This window comes from Vanellus vanellus (genome assembly GCF_965231255.1).
Source record: "Vanellus vanellus genome assembly, chromosome: 3".
NCBI classification, from domain to species: domain Eukaryota; kingdom Metazoa; phylum Chordata; class Aves; order Charadriiformes; family Charadriidae; genus Vanellus; species Vanellus vanellus.
This window is the reverse complement of record NC_138907.1, coordinates 45,153,495-45,177,100: the sequence shown is the minus strand read 5'-3', so window position 1 is coordinate 45,177,100 and position 23,606 is coordinate 45,153,495. Positions and strand designations below refer to the sequence as shown.

The 23,606-nt window shown below is 38.4% G+C and overlaps 1 protein-coding gene across 2 annotated transcripts in view; it reads right to left on the bottom strand.

Annotated features, from left to right (window-relative positions):
- The window catches only part of ARID4B (AT-rich interaction domain 4B), a 91,752-nt gene extending 68,663 nt beyond the window's left edge, over positions 1 to 23,089 (bottom strand). The window contains exons 1-2 of one of the 2 annotated variants that reach the window (XM_082480378.1): positions 23,013 to 23,089; positions 21,779 to 21,840 (exon numbers count right to left, since the gene is read on the bottom strand). In XM_082480378.1, the coding sequence (XP_082336504.1) occupies positions 21,779 to 21,784 (6 nt within the window). In that variant the 5' untranslated portion in view covers positions 21,785 to 21,840; positions 23,013 to 23,089. Of the gene's footprint in view, positions 1 to 21,778; positions 21,841 to 23,012 lie in introns of those variants that run through there. The other variant, XM_082480377.1, reaches the window with a different exon arrangement.
- Between the last annotated feature and the right edge of the window lie 517 nt (positions 23,090 to 23,606).

Here is a 23,606-nt window from a genome sequence, read left to right as displayed (position 1 = left end):
CAGAAACTTCTAACACCTTTCTACAAACTTTATGTTACTAAGGCACATAACTCAGAGACAAATGCAACATATGAAACAGAGTGAAGCCCAAAAGATATAAAACTCCTTTAAAAAAGTAAATCCATTGGCCCATTTTCCATCTCCCAGAAATGAGACCACCACAACAGAAAACAGGAGGAAGTTTTCTGGAAACTTGTGAACTATAACATAGAGTGAAGGGCAGGGATGCTTTTCCTATATAAAGGCTGTCACATGACAGATGAAGAGTAAGAGTGTGCTTTGAGCTAATTTTCTCCTGGCTGAAAAATCAGATTTTTGGCTTGATTTTTTTTTTTGTGTTGTTACTGTTATACATTTCGGAGAAAGGCAAAGCTAATAATTTTGAAGTTTCTGAAGGAAAATGGTTTAATGTCATCAACATTTTGCCCACAAATCAAAATTACGGTAGGAACGTCATAATCAAACAACATTTCTAAATTAAAAAGGGGGGGCTGCTTCTAATGGATTTCAACTGAAAATCTACAGGGAAGTTTCAAGTAACACCTCACCAGTCTTGTAAGCAAGCATTTTACAGCATATAACTGTGGCAAAAAGGGTTTTTTCCTCTTTTCCCTCTCTCTCTTCCCCCCCAAAGTTGGAAGTTACCAGAACCTAGAGGACAGGTGTCTGGAAGCACTAAACCAACTTCTGTCAGCTTTAGCATTCTCTACAGGTGCAAAGGGAATACTTTCTTTATTTCAAATTATTCAGTAAGATCAGTTCAATCCCTAGCTTATTTAAAGTTCTTAAAGTCTTGAAAAGGCACAACAGCTGGTTTTACTCTCTGAATAAAAACGAGCTACGTGGGAAGGATTTACAGGTTCTGAGATCATGAAGGACCAAGTGACTCAAAACAAGAGGTTCAATTCAGTAACCACAGGTAACTCTTCCTTTATTTAATGTATCTTTTAAAGGCTAAATGGATTTTTATTATTTTTACTTATCTGTGTAAAGTTGAATTTGTATGGAACTAGTAATCCCATTACTTCTGTTTGTTTGTTTGTTTTTGGAACAACACTAAGTTGATGGATATAGAATTATAAAAATATTTTAACTCTACTCAGGAAATGAGCAAATTTCAAAGAAAAGATTTAAAAGTGAGTCTATCTTAATCATTGGCAAAGAGCAACTTGATTCTCCATCCAGAAATTTACTGAGTAGTGTCATTTCCAAACATTCAAACTGTAATTACCTAATTTGCCATTCAAAACAGCAAATCCAGAACAGTGACTATGCTTAAAAAATGTACAGTATTTAGGGTGGCTTTTTTTCCTACCACACTGAATAAAACCCACTGAGTTCTGATTCTGTTCCTAATTTGGTCACAGACTTCCTGCTCAACAATACAACCCAGCAGGCATGTACCAACTATCAAGTCTGCAGAATGGGGCTAATGCATATGTTACTCAAAGGCAAGTAGGCATTTGATGTTTCTCTAGTACTTTGAGACCTAAGAATGGAAATCTGAATTCTTTCCATCAATATAACATATCACTCCATAAAATGTTATATTTAATCAAACACTCCAGAACTGCTGATCAGTCTCTCTAAAAATATTGCCAATTCTTTACAATTCCTTCTATAGGTCTCTTCTCTTGTTCTGTATTGCTGAAAGGCCACGTGAAGTAAAGCTATTCTGAATGCCTGCTCCCGCTGTTTATCCCCCTGAATATAAAATCTTTTTTGAAATCAATCACTGCCATAGCTAACAGATTGCAATTTTTCAGTAAGGTTTAACGAAATACTCAAAACTATTCAGCATTATAGTTTAGAACGTCAGATGGTACATTTCTTTTGTATGTTCCAAGTGAAGTCTGAACATTAAGTTTCTACATATATATATAAAAAAAAAATTAACTTGAAATTAAGGAGCTTCTGCAGGAAGACTTCTCTTTTAGTCACAGATATTTGAAGAAGTCTTTCAGATTTCATGTATTTAGTGCAAGAACCAAAATGCATTCAAGTACGAAGAATTTTAAGTCAAAAAAAGGAAGCAAGAAATAACATGTTTGTTACTACAGGGTAAAATAATTTAGTAAAAAGGATGTCCTTGATACCTGTTTTGCACTTGACAATAAGTTAGATTAAGTCTTTCTCTTGAGAAACATTTTTTTTTTTTTCCCAAATAAAAGCTTCAGATAATGCTTAGGAGCATTATTTAAATTATTAGGTCTTGATAATTTGCCTCTTTTAAAAATGTGCCACAATTCTGTCTACAGATGCTGCTTACACTATGAAAAACTTGGGATGTTTCAAAGCACTGAAAAGAATGATATGATAATGATATGCTTGTGTTCCAAATGGATTGGAACAAAGATTATTTGATAGTTTAATCAAACAAACCAGTCAAGGCTGTTCCTAAGCAAAATAATGAAGTGACTAATATAGGACTATGTGAAGTCTGAAAAATCAACAGTCAATGAAATCTCAAGAGAAAAAAAAACACAGTTTTTAAAACAATTTGATAATTCTTTGGCAATATTTCTAGTTCCAGTTAAAGATAATTTAATGATTGTTTTCTTTTTAATACGTTCTAAAAAAAAATATCAATATAACACTATGCAGAACAGGAAAATAAATATATGTGAAAGGGATTTTTTGTATTCTACAGCAAATCTAGATAACTGATAAAAATACTGTCATTTTGGTTGACAGAAAAAATATAATATTTTTAGATACTAAAACTGATAGCAAGAACAGGAATGGTGAATAGAAGTGAAAATCAGATCATTATCTAAGAACGTTGGGTTTTTTCACTAAACTATAGCATATTAAGCTTCTGTTTATAATCATCTGTTTTAAAACCTATTTTCTATTGTGTAAAACTTCAGAAGCAAATTCATACCAAGTTGAAAAACTGAACCTTAAAAAACAAAACCCAAAACAAACCATAATCCATGACTGCCTTTTCAGCAAATACAATTTCTTACCTTGGTTTCTTTCCATACTTAGTACAAGACTTTCTAAACTAATTATTGGGAAGGAAAAGGGGGGAGGATTTGTTTTTATTCCTAGATTAGACAAAAAGGGAAAGCAGAAAGGTTGATGTACTAATTCAAAACCTCGCAGCAAAATGAAATTTCTCAAACGTTGACCCAAGTCAATTCAGTAACTACAGCTATGATTTTCTTAAGTCTTACAATGTTAAAATATGTATTGATGAAATTATATTCTGAAATTCTAAGCATTTAATATGTTATTTTGTATATTTGTATGAAATCATAACTGTAGCTGATCTGTAATTTAATATGAAAAACTTTTTTTTTAATATCACATAAAAAATATAACAGAATAACACATTAAATTATGTAATTACTCCAGTTAAAAAAAATCATGCGTAGCCTTTAGATTTGGGGTTTGCCACTGTTGCTAACTAGGAGAGCGATGGGAGAGTACCAAAAGTAATGTCAAAGCTACATGCAACTGTCAACCACTATGAAACAAAAAAATGAAAATATGAAACAAAGTGAAAATACAGCCTTTTTCTTATTGATTAAGAATCAGTCCCTCCTAAAGACAGATTATTTGGTAAATTAAGCACAACCGATCTACACATCAAAGCTATGCACAAATCTAAGCATTCAGGAACTACGAACATGTGCACTGTGGTTCTAGACACAGAATGTGTTTGTAGCAGATAGCCAACTGTACACAAGAGTCTACTGAAAGCATGGTAGTATAGAATGGCTAATACCATACAGTAACACAAGAAATTTTAGACCATAGAGGGGATTTTTAACTCTGCCATCCTCCCTCAACTGCTGTCTAGTCATTCAGTGTAAAACTGCTGGCCAGGGACAAGACATTCAGAAAGAACTATGAAAATTAGTTTAGAAAATACCTACATAGAGACTGAAATAACTTAATCTAACCCCTTTATTGAAGATTCAATTAGGATGGATGAGATTCCTGGGAAAAACAAACAAAAACTTAATTACACATAAAAGGTTATCAAGGCCGTTCCTCTCAGTAAGATCATTTTAGCTGCATTATAAATAACAGATGTCTGTCATATATGCTCTTAAATTCTGGGCTGAATATTCCACACTATCTGCACGCAACATATTCCAGTGCTTACAGAGTATTCCATAATACCTCATCTAAATATTCCTTGCTGCTGTTATTTCTTATCTTATCAATACCGCACATGGAGACCAGTTTGCTTCTGCTTTACAGCTTTCAAAAGATGTGACTCCTTGGAGTAATCTCATCTCTAAAATAAAATAAAAATAAAAATAAAAAAAAAAACCAAAGCAAACACCCTCCCCCCAAGTTATTGTATAAATTTTACCTATAGGCCATATTTTTAAGACACCCTGTATTTCTAATTGCTTTCCTCTGGAGCTTGATTTCTTCAAGCTGGTGCCCCAAAACAGACACAGGTGTGGCCTAATTGATCACAAAAGAAGCAAACATTATTTAACACCATTTTCAAATAATACTTTAATGTTTCAGCATAACATTTGCCTTTTGGGCATAACTATGACAGTGCCTCATGTTCCATTTATTTTTTTTTGGCTATTTTTCCCCAAGACCTGCCCCCCAGGGGAAGAGGAAATAGCATGCAGCATGTTCCATTTTCAATAGCAACAAACTGTTAATGTGGCACATACCATACCATGAAACTCTAGCAAGTGTGCTGACTGTTGATGGTTCCTCAGCTTAGCCTGTTAGCTGTCTTCAGTCCCAGATGCTAAAACCTCAGATTAAAAGGCAGCTAGTGCAAAGTTCTGGATTCTGTGTCCTGGGAATCTTGTTTTATTGAATAATGCACCCAGTTCACTCCTCCAGAGGATCCAGACTAATGCAAATCCATGACATGAACGACCTTAAAGGAAATGGGAAGCCTGAACGAGTCATAGGTGCTTGCAGACAAGTCCTGTGCTAACCATCCAACAGATTCTACACTACTTCATAAAGCGCTCATACCTGACTTAATTCTCCTTCTGCCCAGCAGACAGAACATCCAGTGCCACATGCCTGCATGATCATAATACAAAGGAGACTTATGTAGTGCCCTCACTCGTACAGAGTATCACAAACACCCACTGGTTAGCTAGCTACAGTCCTTCACTGGATTTGGCCTATAATGCCAGACTAAAGTGCTCTTTCATGGCATAGAAAAGCAGCAATATTGCAAGATTCTTTAATCGTGCAGACTAGGGCATTAAAAAAAGCAGATGGCTTCAGGATGAACAGAGCTTTTAGTTTTAAAAAAAGGACATTATTATTATTATGTGTAACTAGCTACTTGAAGAGATCATAAGGGATGAAATAAATATTCCATCTTTTCGAGGCTTTAAATCAACAGTCTTATTAAACACATATTAAAGGAATGATCAAGCAAAGTTTTCGAAATAGTAGTTCAGACTAAGCCTGATCTGGCTATAGTTATTCACATTCAAATTGCGTATCAACAAGGAACTCCCACAATTAAAGCAAAATATTGTGATAAAGGCAGCTATGGAACAGGAAAGACTTCTGAAGAGTTACCTGTGCTTTTCAAGATTCTGTGAATTACCCCATGTACTAAATAGCCAATCAAAGTGATCAGGAAAACCACTCTATCCATTTCCAGCAAAAGAAATACCAGCTTTACCACTTCTGATATGTGCTGATGTGTGTCAAAACTCATTCTTCCACCCCCAGGCACTTGTGCGATGTCTCAGACAGACAGGAAGTATGCACATGGTTTCATCTCTGGTTAGAGCTCAACTTACTTCTCATAATACTAATTTTAAAAACACACTGTACATAACTCCGCTCAGCAACAATCTGTTCGCTTCTTTAGTTTTAAAAGCTCAACTGTTGCAGTCAGTCCCCACTTCCTCTCAACAAATTATCTAGGCCAAAGCTGGCTGCCTTGTCCTCATATTCATTGCTCTGAAATCCTGCAATCTTGTGGCTATTACAGCTGTGGGTTTTTTAGCCTCAAAGGCATCCCATTATAATGGATTAGGATTTCATAATGCATTTTTCTTAGTACTTACAAAAAAACTGGTAACATAGCTTGTAGTTAATACAGTTGCTTATTAGATTTCTGAAATGGTGATATTCATAATGCTTCATCTGTTAAAAGGAACAGATGGAATAGGCCCTTTAGATAAATTTGGGAGGAGGAGAAGAAAAATGGGGGCTAAGGAAAAAAGAATCTGAGTTTAAGTGAGAAATTACTAACATGCAGGGTTTCTGCTGCATTTGCAACCTAAAATACACAACTATCTGTATAAGAATCAAAATATGGATTTGTCTTGAGAAGAACTGTATGAGCTGACAAAATAGCAAGAAGCTATCACAACAGCCCTGAATGATACAGAACCAACAGGAAACTTGTAAAAACTTCAGTGCTTTAAGACCTAACTGGTAGAAAACAAGTATATGGTTTCTTTATGCTAGGAATCTATCAAACAGAACTGTTCTGAATGCAAGTCACATTCATTTACTTGTTTTTTTTCCTGGTAATTTTGAATGATCGTCAGGATGCAATTTTGATCATTATGCAAAGTTAGAAAACCAGTCTAGAACCAATTCAGTCCTTTAAGAATAAAGCCAGGAATGCTAGGATAAATATTCTATGATCTGTCTACCTGTAGAAAACTAACAAAAAAATACATAGCCATCAAAAATCAATCAATCAAAATGGGTTTAAACAATCAAAACCGGTAACAGGCACTACCTACTGCCAACAGTAGTTGTCAAATTTCTGAAACTGGGGGGTGGAGGTGCTGCTGCTACAGGATCAGCACCAACAGTTAAAGAGATGGTGTGTTCTTTCATGTTTCTTTTGTGAGTTGAATTAACAACTTGCAACTGTAAAAGGTTAAGGCCTTGGCCCTCCAAACTGAAATCTACATCCCTGTCCATCCTCCCTTTTGCATCAGTTCTGGTACGCCTTTGTTCAAACTCTGAAGTGATTCAACCCACCAATTCAACAAATAGCTATTTGTTTCTGTTACTTTTGCTAAACTAGTTTTATTCCACTTTAGTGAGTTGAATCATTTCACTGTAAGATCAAACACCAGAGTTAACAAAGTATAAGAAGAGAAATCAATGGGTAAATTGGCAGTCTGCCTCAAACTGCAACATGAAGCAGCACTCCATAATAATTGTTTAGAATTTGTAAAGTTCTTGCAAAAAAATAGACATTTCAAAAACTAGAAAATATTCCTCTTCCCCACCATTTCATGTGTGTGTATGATAGTATTTTCTAGATTTACCTCTTCATTGCATGCTCTAGACTTCTAACTTTTTTCCAAATTCTAAAAATTAAATGTATGAAGCCCCTAGCTGGATAAGGAAGATAACATTTACCGCGCTAGTTTTTTTTTTTTTTTTTTTTAAATAACTAGATAATCAAGCTCACTACCTCTTCTTCAAATGATCCTCTAAACTGAATTTCATCCCTGAATGCAAGACAGAGATCTGGGCATCTAACAAATAGCTTTCAATCCAACATCTCCACTAAATCCCTGAAGAGGCCTTAAACTGGCTGAAAGCACTTCAGTAGTGGAGTATATGCAAGGTCAAATGCAAGTTTGTATTCAAAGTCTAATCTATTTGGATAGCACTCAAAAAAAGAGTTTAAGTTAAGTTTTATATCCGCTGCACTCTATTTGCAAACAAAACAGGTATTAGCTTTTCCAATGAAACATTTTCTTCAGATGAAAAAAATATTGATTCAACTGAACATTCTGTAGGAAGAGACTGAGTGTTGGATTTTACAGGAAACTAGCAAAGCACAATTACCACTATTTTACAGAACCAAACAAAATAGGTGGGTTTTTTTATTAACATGTTTTTGTAAAATAAGAAGTCCAATCTTAAACTGAGAACTAATTTCAAGATGAATTTTTAAAAGTTCAGAATTTCCCACAAAATAGAAACTCAGCTTAATTCAATTTATAAATGGGACCAGTCCTGCCAAAAATAACAGTATGTTGGCTTTGACTTTCCAGAAAGTGTGACATTTAATGACCGGACTACAGAGAACTTGTACCAAGACAATGTTGAAACAACCTTTAAAAGGCCTTCAAGGAGCAGAGATCTACAGTAGAACAAGAAAGCTCTCCAGAACCATACAGCTGGACAAGCAAGATTCCTCAGAACAAGTCATTGCCTTGCAGAGGGAAGGATAAACCTTAACTCCATCGAGTTTAACAGCAGTGGTTGACACTAAAATGCGCCAGATCCAGAAAACCTGAGTTTTAGGTTACATCCATAATGGCAAAGAGATCAAAATACATCAATAGTCTCATGGTCTTCTGTGGATTTAACCTGGGAAGCCCATTAGCACCGTCTGACACAGCACATGCACTCAAAGACACACTACAGTTACAGGAATATGGCTATGCAGACTTCCTCCCCCCTTCACAGAGCCTGACATTGCTATTAAAAAAAGTCAAGTAAAGGAAGGCTAAGTATCACTACAAAGATAACGTCAGTCAATTACACCTCTGGCATCTAGTTTCTTCTGCAAAATTCACACTTGGTGGAGATATTGTCATCTAAGTCCCCATTTCAGATTACATTAAATTAAAAGCATAAAGCACAAAAAACCTAGCCTCAAAGTTCTATTCTCTCCACCAACTTGCCATTTGCTTTTCTCCTGCTTTTCCAAACAGGTTGTTTTCATCTCAGGTTCACTAAGATCCAAACACAAGTAATAGAACCTGAAGATGCACTTAAAAACGATGAAACCAGTCTCTCCTTTGCTTTCCAGTGACTTGCTCTGCACAACTGCCCACAAATTTCTCCACTGGCTTCAGCAGATTTAGCATACACAGACCAACAGTCTTTCTTCCTTTCTAGCTCAGTGCCAGCAAAAACTTTTAAGATTCTCATTTTGTAAACCAGCCAAAATCAAACATTTTTCATTTGTTTTGGGTTTCGGACAATCTTTGAATTCAACTAGATGCGTACACTAATCCCTAGACGTTTCCTTAGGTTTTAGTGTAAGCAAATCCTTATTTGGAACATTTTGGCAGATCTTCACTCCTGGTGTAAACTACCCTTTTATTCCTCATCAGTAACCTGCTATTCTTTAGTCTCCAGGGGGAAAACGTTACACAAGAGCTAACAAAACACGTCTCATTTGGATAAAACAACTAATATACTAAGAGTGCAATATTTTGGCTTAAAAATAGTTTGCCCTTATACTTGGCTTTCCTGGAATTCCCTATGCCACAATTATGCCATTGAAACAGCTAATGTAACAGGAATATAAAACTGGAATTAAATTAAAAGGCAAGCTAGCCAACAAACTGAACCTTTTAAAGAACTGTAGATAATTTCTAGATACTAAAATATATACATATGTGTTTGGAGGGTGGTGTATATATAAATACATGTTAACCTGACCACTATTACTTTTGCAGCATAAATTTTGAAAAGCAGAGATTAAAAGTATTATGCTTTATATGTATATCTATACTGGTGTCTTTGCAATGTATTTGGCATGATACCTTCTAGAAATACTTTTCAGTGTCCTGCAAATTATCCTTTCCTATGTTCTTTCCATTTTACAATAAGCAAATACAGATTTTTTCGATCCAACTTCCTATGAAGAGGATTCTTCTTCCTAATAAACAATTATTTAACATTACATTACTTAAGATACAAATAGCATACAATAACTATACACGTGCAAAACATCAGTAGTACCTTAGGCTTTTTATGCATGCATCTGTACATGCATCTTTTTATGATGTCTGGAGTACAGTCTTACTATCCTTGAACTGCCTGTGAGTCCTACTACAGCACAAATATATAACTACATAATAATTTTCTATATAGAAAAGATAGTAAATAATAGTAAAAAAAATTTCAACTTCTTCCCACAGTCAAAAAAGGGAAGGGCAAAAAACCATAGCAATTTAAGGTACCTGCTATTATATGTGCAAGAAAGAGGGGATTATATATATGCAAAAAAATATAATTACAAAAGGACAGTTGCATTAGACAAAGTTTTTTTAAACTTTCCAATGTACTGTTTTTCCCCAAAAATTCTAGTGGAGCTATAAGGTCCCTGAATAACGAACAGACCTACCAGCAACAAGTTTGCTTGTCTTAATTATGCATCTTCAGATCTCCTCAGAAGCAGGCTACAGAACCCACAGCACCTGCAGATGACTGGTTGAAAACCACTGCATTAAAGACACTCAGAAGACAGCTTTTGGAGTCAGACACAAGCAAGATTAAAAGAAACGAAGTATTAACATGACTATACACATACTTGCACTATGCACAAGCCTCTAAGCAGCACTGAAACAGATTCAAATTAAGTGTAGCCTGCCACTACTATAAAACGGTTAGTTAAGAGTACAGAAAGCTCCCACTCAAGAAGAGCAGAGAGTACATTGGTTAAGACTGCAGCTATATAATCCACATAATCAATTATCTGAGCCTGGAAAAGAAAGAGCATTATTTTCTGTTAAATCTACTGGTGTTTTCTTACCAGCACCTGTTGGGCCACTGTTGAAATATGATACATCTACATCCTTGCAGAATATAGATGCCTTAACTAATCTGAAGACTGGGTAGCTAGGGCAGCACAGAAATTAGTATAGTAAGTAATTTACCTAAAGAAACTACAGTAAATTTTAACTCGTGCTGAGTTTTGTACTCTGACAAGCAGACTACATCCATATTGGCACAGGATTCTCTGCACAACATTGCACGGTAAACTTCCCAAGAGAAGAAACAAGTAAGTGAACCCAAAGTCATTCCAACATAAATCACAATGCTGCTTTCCCAAATCATATCACAAGGCAACCTGTACCTCAAATCAACTTCCAGTTGAGCTACTACAGGAGATGTTAAATTTAAAGAGTCTTGCTGTGGCAGAATATTTCTATTGAATAAACTTTGTTTTCACTAATGTAATCTTCTGCCAGAAAAATGTAGACAATTACTTTTCACATTGCACTTTTCTATCAGATGGACAGTTCCTCAAACTGTTAAATAAATTCTAACTCCTGTCCACCCACTCCCCAAGTTGCAAAAAGCCAACAATTTTTCTGCATGTCCCACTTTCCCCAGATTAACAGAAAGAAATACCAGGACTATGTGTTCGGAAGGAAGTCATATGTAACTCAGTACATTTTTACAGGTATTAAAAAAAAAAAAATGTAGTAGTTACAACTGAAAACTTAATTTCATAATTTTTATTTTTTGCCTTTTGTCCTCATATAAACTACAGTGTTCCTTTAAGAATATTCAACTACAAGTTTCCTAACTTGTAGGAACACAATTCATAACTTGTAGAAATCTAACAAATATAAGCACACCTACAAACTTCTCTGCCATCTCAACACGTTTTCTGAGAATACTACTGACCAAATATTCCTGCATGGTCAGTAGCAGGGGTATTACAAGAAAATTTAGCATTTGGCTTTTTTATCCCTCTCCACAACAGCACTTGTCTTCCAGAGCTCTTCTCTATCTAAGTGTAAGAGTTCAATATTTAAGCTTAAAGTTTGCAAGAAGAGGTTTGGGGAAAAAAACTAAATATAATCAATATGGCAATTATCCAAAGCAGAGATGCAAGCTTTCCTGTTCAACTAAGTTCTGCTATTTGAAAGCCCTTTCAAGAATTTTCCATCAGACAATACCTATAGCAAACCAAGAACACAAGCATTAAAAGTAACACAGATATTAAGAAAAGAGAAATAACTGGCTGAAAATGAGTTTAAGAGGAGATTTGTCAAGTGCTGCATAATTATGAATAGTTTTAACATGTTTTAGATGTGTGCTACACAGAAAGTAAAAGTGCCACCATAGTACTATAGGGAATAAGAACAATACACAAGCAGCTAGTATTCAGCTAGGTTGGCTTTCAAAGGATAAGGAATTAAAGGACCTAAACTACCTGTTTCATACCTTTTATCCAATTTAACTACCCAGCACTTCAGTTTCTTTGGCTACTCATCGCTGCACCTGTTTCCAAAATATCTTCAGCTGGCTTAGCCTGTGACTAATGGCAGCCATTTCCAGGGAGTGGCTATTTAAGGAAAGATCCTTGATCTGATTCCACAAAACCCTTTGACATGTTAAAAAACAGACAGTAAAATTTTTGAAGTTACATAGGTGATAGATGACTCTATTCACTGCTTTCAAGTGTGCTGAAGCTATTTTGTAAAACCCATTTTTTTTCTTAAAAGTCTTTAAGCCTCTTATACTAAAACCTTCATTTTTTTAGCCTCTTTTCAAAAAGTAATATTTGGGATTACTAAAGTGAAAGAGAAAAAGTCTATCCAAGTTTTACTTGATAGTCTTCTGTACATCAACAATTCTGCTGTTACTTTTCATGTGAAACCTCATTCTGTTCTCAAAAGTTCAAGAGGCATCCCAAGAGGTCTTTGGTACCCAAGACAACGCAGCATTCTCACAATGCCTATCAATAAAACATCAGTGTCTCTGTCAAATCAGCAGGTTGCAGTATCAACTACATATGCCAATGAAATTCTAATTATATTTTTATGATCAGCATTTTTTCCCTAAGCCTAAGACGATACTGAAGAGAAATTCTGAAATACACAGCTTAAAGAATAAACCTAATCTTCCAATACTACCATATGACTAATCAGCCCACTGTAATATTTGCTTTCACAGAAATATTGTACATCACCACTGCTAGAAGCAGAATACTCAGGTATAGAGTTCACACTGGCCCTTCTAAGTAATCGATGTGTGCCCACATACTCGTGCCTGTATCGTGCCTGTACTTGGTTGGAATGCTGTTTCAGTGGGCACAAAAGCTGTATCAAGAGAAACTGCCAGACAAAAGAAAAGATGTTGCAGTTCCTCTAAGACTAAGGAGTTTTCTTGTAAACAAAGGGTAGTCCCATTTGCAGACTGCATTCAACTATGGCAGTGCATGTTTTTTTTTCTTTCCAAGTTTAATTCTGAGCAAGCGCAGTAAAGATATCCAGCTACAGCAATAAGATAGCAAAGTACTGGAACTGTATCTCGATATGTCTGGAATCAAGCACCTGAAGTATACCATCGTATACCATCTTAACTTTTTTTTTTTTTAAATATATTTCTATGAAGAGCATAAAAGCTGATTTGCTTCCTCAAAATTCCAACTAAGTAAATATGATATACACAACTAGAGAAACTTGATCAGGCCAGCTTGAGTATCATGAATGATTTTTATTCCTCATAATAGATGCTATGTTTGATATTTATTGTCAGACCATAATTAAGATTTTATTACACCATTTCACATGCTCAATTAAGTGCTGTTGCACAAGTTAGAGAACAATCCTACATGTTTCTGACTGGACTATTTTAATGCAAAATCGGGTAAGTATCATTTTAATGAACTGAAATCAGGGCTCCTGAAGACATATAAATAAAAACATTCCACTCATTTAAAGCTGACCTACTGTCAGTAGGTTATCTAGATGCTACCAATGCCATGTACATTACCAGTGAAAAAAGTCTGTCCTAGGGGGACATGCACCTATCTCTCTATCACTGATATATTATTTCGCTGTCATCAAAAGAGAATTTGTCTTACTATATTGAATATAACAAAAGCAACTCATTCACTTTACTTGCTTCTAAAAGCCTGAATGCCATGCTTTCAAAATTGCTTTTTTATTTATAGAAGCAAAAGATTAAGAATTATGTATATTTTATTTCTAAGTTTAGTGATTTAATTTCAGGTAACATTGATTTAATATTATAGCAACATCTATCTTTCAATAAGCAGCGCAGCAGCAGAAGTTAAAAAGTGAAAACCTGTATTCCATAAGAAATTCCTGAATTCTGAAGTGCTGGTATAACATGTACTCATTTCCAAAATGTCTCAACTCCTTACTATTTCTCTCAGGAAAAAAAGTTACATTAACAAAAAGATTAAGCCTAAACCCTTTCACTTATACACGCATACAGGGTATTGGAAAGTCTACCTTCCACCATTATAAATTAATTTAAAGCATTTTTTTGTGATCTTAGAATAATGCATTCTATATTCTTAAGAATTTTTGAATTTAAGAATTCTGCTTTAAGAAAATATGAAGTGGACGATTTTAAATGTACAAATAAGAGATTTAGCACTTGCAATCCGCTGTTGAGAGGACAGCTGAAAATCTGAAAGAAAAAAAAAAAAAAAAATCACAGTGGATCAGGTTGCCCTGCCACAAACTGAAACACTTTTTCAGATCAGAAGAGAATGTGAAAAAACAAACACACAAAAGAATTACTCCCTATTACATTATTTATTACCAGCTGAAACCTTGTATCAGATACACTTGGTTCTGAATTTTGCCAAAGTCAAACCCCATTTCTCTGCCCTTAGAAGGATGGTGTAAACAATCAACAGTAGTAGGTTACAAGGTCATCTAAGAGGGAAAAAGGAAAGGATCCCAGACAAAAGCTCACTAAGAACCACAGTTCTTGGAACGGAAGACAATGAATGTCATCCAAATTTTTGCATTAAGTTTCTGGTAATAAGCACAAAGTGTCGTACATGTTCCTCTATCACCTCCAACTGGCGGAACTCCTGACTGTCACTGGGTCTCCACTTATCTACCCATAAACAGATGGGCCTTCTTAATATACAAAGAATCAAAAGCTTGACTTCTATTCCCTTTGATTTCCTTATCAGAGTGATGTAATTTCTCCCCAGATTATTGTTTCCAACTGTTCTGATTTGGAATAAAGGTAGCACAATTGCTTAATTATTCCACCCAATGGTAAAAATACCTATTGTCAAAATGTATTAATTATAATTGTATAATTAATTATAATGTAATATTAATTACACAAAGATTGCAACCTTTACAGGACAAGAATCTAATATTTATAAATACTTTTCTGCAGAAAAATATAATACCACCTGTTTCGCTACTGGGGGGGGGGGGGGGGGAGGGGGCGGGGGGAAGACATTATTATTATTAATGGTATTCTTCCCAAGTATTGAATACAAACTTGAGGGGAGTGCAGGAAGCAAAGCTTATGTTGGTCTCCTTAAAAAATACTTTAAATACTTTCTTTTTTGTCTCTAGTACTATCTCTTCTTTAAAACCTCTCCATCTTTTGAACTTGAAATCAATGTTTATCCTATCAAAACCTAAATTTTAGTCATCACCTTCAAGGCACACCATCAATTCCATTTAATCTTTTCACTCAACACCTTCTAGAAAACATGGACTTCAAACCTGTAAAAAAGTGCAGTGTTCGTGCTAGTAAGCAAGCCTAGAAGAACCTCTATGGCAATTTCATGTGTACACAGTTTACAAAATGTTTAGGCTAATGACTGCAAACTGCTAACTTGGCAGAGGGATGGGGCAGAAGGTGTGTTCACAAGCAGTTTAAACCAAACCAAATCAGTCCCAGTGCACTTTTGCTTTCCTCTCCTTCCTTCCTCCATCCCAATGGTAGGGATCAGCCAAGTCAGTTTCTGGCTGCAACTGAAAAGTATATATATTTGATTGTTGTTGAGTTTGATTCAGTTTGATTCAGTCCACCCTGGGACCACATAAATGGACTACTAGCACAAAATACAACAAAAATAAACAGCCAGGAGTGGAAGAAGGAGACAAGACTGCATCCTTCCATGACCATAGAAACTTAATTTGACAAACTACTTATGAAACCAAATCCTTTGCTGTAGGTTGTTGGATCACAAACCAACAGATCAAACAATGACAACAGAAAACTCACTCTTCTGCTTAAGAACAGTTGTTCACCAGGTAGTTCAACCTGGGTGATCTGCTGTGCAACACTTAGCTTAAATGACAACTGATGAACACTGTCTCTAAGCAGCACGCTCCTTAAGGTGGTCTGCCAAAGTAACCATCAAAACCTATGTAATTTGGGAGTACTGGATGATTCTGCTGTACTGACTACCCTCTTCACTCCAGAGGACATACAGGCTTAAAGACAATAGCAATGGAAGCAAGTAATTCCAGGTTAACTGGAAATGACTACTGCTTTTGGTTAACAGTAAGGAAAATGCTTCTCATAGGCAGTACAATGTTTCTGCTTAGCTCTTAAGAAAAATCTTCATAGTGCTCCCCTACAGGTTCAGGAAACCCCAAAATAGTAGTCCACATTCAATTAATTAATACATACTCACTAAGGAAGTCACTGTCACACAGTGGTCACACATAAAGCAGGTGGGTCACCTCAATCCTAGTTTTCTACAGGTAGCTCAGCAACACCCTCCACCACCCTGCTCTGACAGGCTCACACAGCTGCCTTTCCAGAGCTTGCTTATAAACACTTCTTGCTAAACAGGTCATGACTGCTTTATATGCTGCCTTCCAAGCCAAAAAAAAAAAAAAAAAAAAAAAAGCGCACAATAGGGCTTTATTGAATTTCTTCCCTGGTTCAAACTAATCTTCAGAAGGAAAATAGATGTCTTGTCTAGTATAGAATATCAAAGTCGCTTGCTGTCTTTTCTATACTTGAATTCCCTGAAATATCCTCTCATCTGGTCACCCCATGTTAACAAAAAAAAAAAAAAACACAACTTCCCACCACCCAGATTTATGACTTTCCATTGAAACCTTTTAAAATAATTATTAAAACACATATTAAATCACTAACATTTAGTTTATGCATAAGGCTAAATAATTTTCCTTATTGCCCAAAGGCTTTTTGAAATCCATTCCATGCACACACAAGCAAATATCCAGTGAGTGGTAGTAAGCACAGTAACTGGACAACAATGGAAGTGCTAAATAGGAAAATCAAAAAAGTAGTATTTTTCACTGAAGCACACCAACTAAAGAGCAAGCAACTATACAAGCCTGACTTACCAACATTTCTCAACTGTGACCTGCACCATATTTAAGGCAAAAACCATTCAAGATCCTTGTTTATTCAGATTTTTACATTTCTGTAAAAATAGCTGAAATGCCTATTATAGTAAATAGAACTGCAGAGAACTTACTATAGCATTTCATAACAGATTAACTACTTTCAAGTAAATACAAACTGACAAATTTGGATGGCTCTGTATCACATTAGGGTGTCAAGTAAACTTAAGCTGGTTTTCTATAAAAATTTGTTACCTTTTTGAAATGAGGAAAACTCAAACTCCCTTTACTTTTTTTTAGTCTTCACCCTATTATAAAAGCGTATCTTTGTAAGGAAAGAGCATGTATCTGTAGGATTTTAAAAAAAATTTGAAACCAATTTGCGACAACAGTATCATTTCCACCTTTCTTGAAGTCAGCCCTTTTTTTTTTAGTTTACATGACCAGCAAAGCATTTGGGTTAAGTATTTGACAGTGATTGTAAAGCTTAATACCTCAAAACCATTGCACTGTTTTGAAAGACTTCTCAACTAAAATGCAGAATTTCTTTGAAAACACAGACACACTATGTGCATCACCACATGCTTCTGCGCTACGTGTATACAATACTTGTTTCAGATTACAAAGTGAACTGAATAACCATCTCAAAGTGTTCTAGTGAAGACATGCATATTCATTATTCTGTCTACTAATATTTTTCTTAGACAGTATCCTGATACAATAGTCATGCTGCTGTGAGAGTGTTGATCCAAAAATCCTTCATCAACTTGAAGATAATAATACAGGCAACTTAACTTTTCTAATGTTCATAGTTTATTACAAATTTAGTCTTCTCAATCTAACACAGCCTTTTTTCCACTAGGTGGTCTAATTAACTTTGAGTCCTTATCAACACACTCAACTACTGAACAGTCACACATTAAACATGCAGACTGGAGTTCAAGACTTCCATGTTGTTTAGCTACTGTAAAATATACCAAGATTGGCATTTCAAAAGTGCAAACGACCAATTTCAAAATAACATAGATTATTCCAACATGACTTGTAATTGCTTGGTGCAAGTGGTGTTTGCTTTCCTTTCTACATAATTGTGCAAGCATGAGGAAGTCAATAACTGCCTCTGATCACTTGTTCAAGCTGGAACATCAGGACAGAATTTAAGAAAATCATTTTTCATAATGCAAAGACAAATGACAGGGGAAAACCACCTCTTGAGACTTACCTGTTCTCCTACCTCCAGCACAAAAGCTACTCTAACGGTACTCCTCCTCTACAGATCTCCATTTCTGCTGTAATTCAAACAGTTAACCAGAAAGTGAAAGGTCACTACATTCCATGACTGGTTTCCAGCCTGCATAACAGCAATAGGACTTTCAGCTGACTTGTGCTCGAAGGTGGAAATTAGTGACTGAAAAGTTTACTGGATATTTCACTTTTGTCCCCTGCCGTACTGGCAGAGAATACGAGCAACAGACTGACTGGCTTTAAGGGAAAGCAGTGGTCTCTGTGGATAGCTAGAGACGTCACGAGGAAAGACTACTGAAACCAAAACGTAAATTCAGGATGAATCAAAACCAAACCAAAACAAAAATCCACCATAAACTGTACACATAGCTTCCTTAATTTGTTAGTGTGGGAGCTTTGAGTTAGCACTCAGGAACATCTAGGACTACCAAATTGAAATATCTAAAACCATTAAATATTTCATATTTTACAGACTGAAATAAATTAACATGCAAATAGCATCAAGACACTTAAACAATCATTTCAGATCACTTAATTCGTAGTGCATTGCTCTAGCTTCTGGGATATCCACTATTTTTATCTCTAGTCAGCAGTGAACTTTTTAACTACTGCGGGTATATTACCCTCATTCACATATTTGAATATCAAGCAAACGCCGTGATACACATTAAAAATCTGAGCAGCATTTACAATAGTTCTTAGTACAAATCATTGGTGAAACTGAGCTTGTGTTTATTTCTTTCTTTAAAAGCAGAGACTCTGCTTTCCTGGAGTTTATTTCCCAACTTTGGGGAAAAAATAAAAACAAACTGTAATAATGTTTTTATATATATTGCTACCTACTTAGGAGGTAGTAATTTGATGGCATGCAATTAGTTTTTAAATAATCAAAGAGATTCCACATGCTTCCAAAACATACTTAACCCTTACGCAGAAGGTGCCTAAGTTAAACAAAAAAAACCCTAAATTTCACTACAACATATGAATCATCCTAGCCATTACTTATACAACTGTATTAACTACTATCAGAGGTCATTCAACCCAGGAAAAAGCCTGATTTAGTAGAACATCACAATAACAAGCACACAATAACAATTACACCAACACCTTTGCAGGTGGTAATTTCTTAACAGGCAGCACACCTCTCTTGTCTCAGAGGGTTCCAAAATGCAAGAGCATGAGTGACTTACAGCTTTCTATCAATATGATTTGGCACTCTTCCTAAATATACCTCACTGTGTTTTACAAAGAATTACAAACATTCTATCCATACTACACAGGTTGGGAAAAAGGAGTCAGTAAAGCCAAATGAGTTGTTCAAGTTCACCCAAAGAGACAAAAACACCGACAAGGAATCCAGTTCTAATGCTCTATGCACTGGAATACACAACTCTCTGCACCTGAAAGAATGACCAAGGCATAAATCAAAACAGAGGCCTCAACCGTGCAGTCAGCAGACTTAAAGTAAGACTAGGCCTTAATGCATTAAATCCTCTACATGCTGAAGTGTCCTTGAGGCACAGTCTTTCAACAACTTACAAAATAAATGCACGCAAATATAGTCATAGTTTAACAGTATCTCGATCTAGTATAGTCAATGTTACCTTGTGGTGATACAAACAGAAAGCTAATATTTTTCTTAAGCACTCTCCCTTACTGCTTCTTCTTGGACTAACTTGTATCCTTGTAAACTTAGAAAATAAAATACAAATTTAAGTCAAGCAGAAAGACCACTGGCACTATACTACTCCTAAAGTCTTAAAAAACAGTCTTGGTTAGACTGTTGAATCTTAGAAATTTATGTTGAGCTACAATTCTGTTAAAAGCTTCACTGTAATAACTAAAGCTTCAATGTAATGACTTACAGATTAACCTCACTTAACATTACAGGGCACAGTAAATAAAGTACTGATAGTTATCCCAATCATATAGAAGTTTAACGCTGCAAAAATTGCAGACTTAAACGTAGCATTCGAACACCCCGACAGAATTAATCCAGATTTAATGAATAAATAAAAATGCAACAGTAGCCCAAATCTTATTGAAGAATAAGTTGGAAGCTTTTTTTTAAAAAAAATATAGCTCTATTAACAGGTTTATGTGTTTGCTACTTTATATTTAAGCATTTGTTGTATGTTCAGTTCAGTGTAAAGTGGGTCTCTATCACTATTTCACAGAGCACTTCAGGCATTCCACTTGTGATCCGACCTCCTCATCCTCCCAACTGTCTATCTACATATTTATATGGCTCTGTAACTACAGTATCTGAACCTAATCTCTATGGTAACAGCAAGATTTGTTTACATGGAAAAAGAATATTAGAAATGTATGTAAATTTAGCTGTCATTTAAATAAGTGTTTTTGCTTCTGCCTCCTATTTCTCTTGCTTCCATCTCCTGAATCCCCACCAGGCAATGAGCCACATTTGGAAAGCTCTGTATCATACTACTTCAACAGCTTGTTGTTATAAATTCGTAAACAGTTTACTTTTAATAAGAAAGACGTGTGCAATATTTTAGATCTTAACACTTGTTAAAGAAAGATCATAGGGAGGGCAATTAAAACATGCCTTTTTAAAAGATACTGTCATTAAGTCACCAAAGCAAAAAAACCAACATGCTAAACCTTTAACAGCTATACAGACAGACTTAGTTTGTTCTCAGCAACTCAGATCAATCTAGAAATTAACACAGTCCGTACCATTTACCATTTCCAGCATTGAATATAGTACTAGGTACACATTTTACATAATACTCACAGACAGTAGGCACAACTGATAGTGCAAGACCCCACACAGACTTCTCTTTCTGATTCATAAATACCAAAGAAATGGTGTATCACAGGTTTTAACAATTATTTTTTATAAGATTTACAGTATTTTGAAATGAGATTTACTGCAGCCCAGCAGGACTGGGAGCTGTATTACATGAGGGTCATGGTAACATAAACGGCAGTTTGAGCAAGACATCATCAGCAAAATGATACAAAAATAACAAGCTCAGTTGTTAAAAACTACTTTTAGGTACACAGATCTTTTCCACACACTGATATGGGGTTTTTTTCTATAAACTTGCATAATATATTGAAAATAAATAGTCTAGAAAGGCCTAAATGAAGAAAAATGGGCAACAATAAGGCATGTGAATACCGTATTCCACTGAGAAGAAAATTAGAACCTGTTTGAAAATCTTTCTGCACCTTACAGCAATCATTTCACTGCAGAGAATCTCTTACATGCACCCTCCCAGATCATATCAAGATCATTCATTCCACAAAACTCCTAATAACAAACAAAAAGTAAGTAAATCTACCCTGTAACCTCTACTCAAGTAAACACCGTTGTATAGCCAGCATTTCCACTGCAACGTTACTTTCTCAAGCAGGGTGACTGTCCCCTGCTCCTCCATGAAGCAAGCTCAGCCCAGGCAGCCATGTCCTTATTCTCCTACAAACAATGTTTCTGAAGGAGAACAAACCCCGCTCAGCGAACTTACAGTTTCCCCCAGCCTAACGCCGCGGAGCAAAGCCTGCCCCACCGCCCGCAGACGAGCTAAGGCACCAAAACACAGCAGTGGGGGCGAAGCAGCCCGCAGTCTGGATCTGCAGCAGCACCGAGCCTCACTCGCACCGGGGTCGGGACAGATGGACAGACAGATAGGACAGTATTTCTTCATGCAGCCCTCCCTTCTTTCCCCTCCCAAGCACACAAACGAGTGTTTTACCTTCATGATGAGCTCAGGCTGCGGTAAAAACCTCGATAGGGGCTGAGCGGCCGATGCTGGACCTGGAATTTAAAACAAAGCGCTAAGGCACCGCACCAGCCGCTCGCACCGGGCGGGGGGAGGGGAGGCAGGCATCGGGGTGGGGGCGCTGGGCTCCTCCCGAAACTCCCCCTTTCCTTCCCCGGATCCCCCCTTTCTCCCCTCTTAACCCCCTCCCCCCTTTCCCCGGCCGCTGCTTCCCCTCCAGCTCCCACACACCGCGGCTTCCCCTACACTCGCTGCCATTGACGCCATTTCTGTCAGAGGAGGAGAAACTTGCCACAACAACAACCCACCCTCAGCCTCTCCGGCTGCCGCGGGAGGGGGGGGAGGCGTCCCCGGCCGCCTCCCTAGGGCGCAGCGCCCCTTCCCCAGGCACCAAGCGGCGGGAGGGGACCCGCGGGGGTCCCAGCCCTGGGAACCCCCCCTCCCCACTTTACCGCGCGGAGCCGAGGAGAGAGAAAGGGGAGAGAGGAGAGGAGGCTCTTCCTCCATTGTACGAGGAAGAGTGCCTGTATGCGCGGCGGGGGAGCGGGGTGTCGGTGGTGGTAGCAGCAGCCCCCCCCGACACACACGCACGCTTTTGTAGGGGCTGCGGCTCCGGATCGCGGCGGCTCCTCCCCCCCCCCCCCCCAATAAAGGAAAGCGCTGACTCCGCGGCAGGAGTTTCAGCAGCAACAGCCGCAACTCCCCGGCTGGGCGCAGCGGGTCCGGGCGGGGGGAGGGAGAGAGGGCGGGCGGGAGGGAGGGAGGGAGGCAGGCGGCGGAGGAGGAGAAGAAAAGGAAGAAGAAAAGAAGGGAGTGGGGACAGGGAGGGAGGGCGGGCGGGGAGAAAGGGGCCCGACCTGCTCGTCGGGGACACGAAGCGTGTGTGTGTGCGTGCGTGTGTGTGTGTGGAGGAGGGGGCTCGGTCGTCTGCCGGTGGAGGGGGCTGGAGAAGCCGCCGGTCCCTCCCGCACACAGGCAGCACCCGATCCCCCTTCCCCCCGCCCCGCCGCTGGGTGTTTGGGGGGGGGAGAGGAAGATCGGCGAGTCCCGCCGCAGTCTCGATGCGAGAGAAAAACAACCGCCCCCCTCCCCCCTGCACGCACGCCCCGTCGCCGCCCGGCCCCGCGTCCCCCCCGGGGCCCCGCGCAGCCTCCCCACCCGCCGCCGACGGGGCCGGGGGGCTCCTTCTCCGCCTCGGTGCCGTTACCTTTGTTCCGCGGCGCCCGCCCGCCCGCTACTCCCCCGACCCGAGGCGGGGAGGGGGGGGTTGGGGAGGGAGAAGGGAACGAGGCGAAGCCTCCTCTCAGCTCCGGGCCCCTTCGGCCGGCCTCGGCCCCCTCTCAACGTTCCAGCAACGGCTCTGCTCGCGGCGGCTCCGCGCGGCGTGCGGCGGGGCCGATCCGTCCTGCACGGCCCCGGCGGTGGTGGCGGCGGCGGCGACTGCTCGGCTCGGAACCTCTCGATCCCCCTCCCCCTCCCACACCGACTGACTGACTGACTGATGGACGGGCCAGGGCACGCCCCTCTCCCCGCCTCCTCCATTGGGCCCAGACCTGCAGAGCCCGCCCTTCCCTCAGCCCTATTGGTCGTCGCATCGGAAATACTGACATCATTTTTCTCCACTTCTATGGAAACTGAGGCCCGGTGCTGAGGGTGCTCATGGGTGATGCTGTTCTCTGTCGTTTCTCGTCCCGCCTCGAGCGGCGGTTTCTTGCGCGGGATGGACTACAACTCCCAGGGAGCACTGCGCGCGGCCGCCGCCGGGGGACGAGGGCCCTCACCGAATGCTAATGAGCCGAGG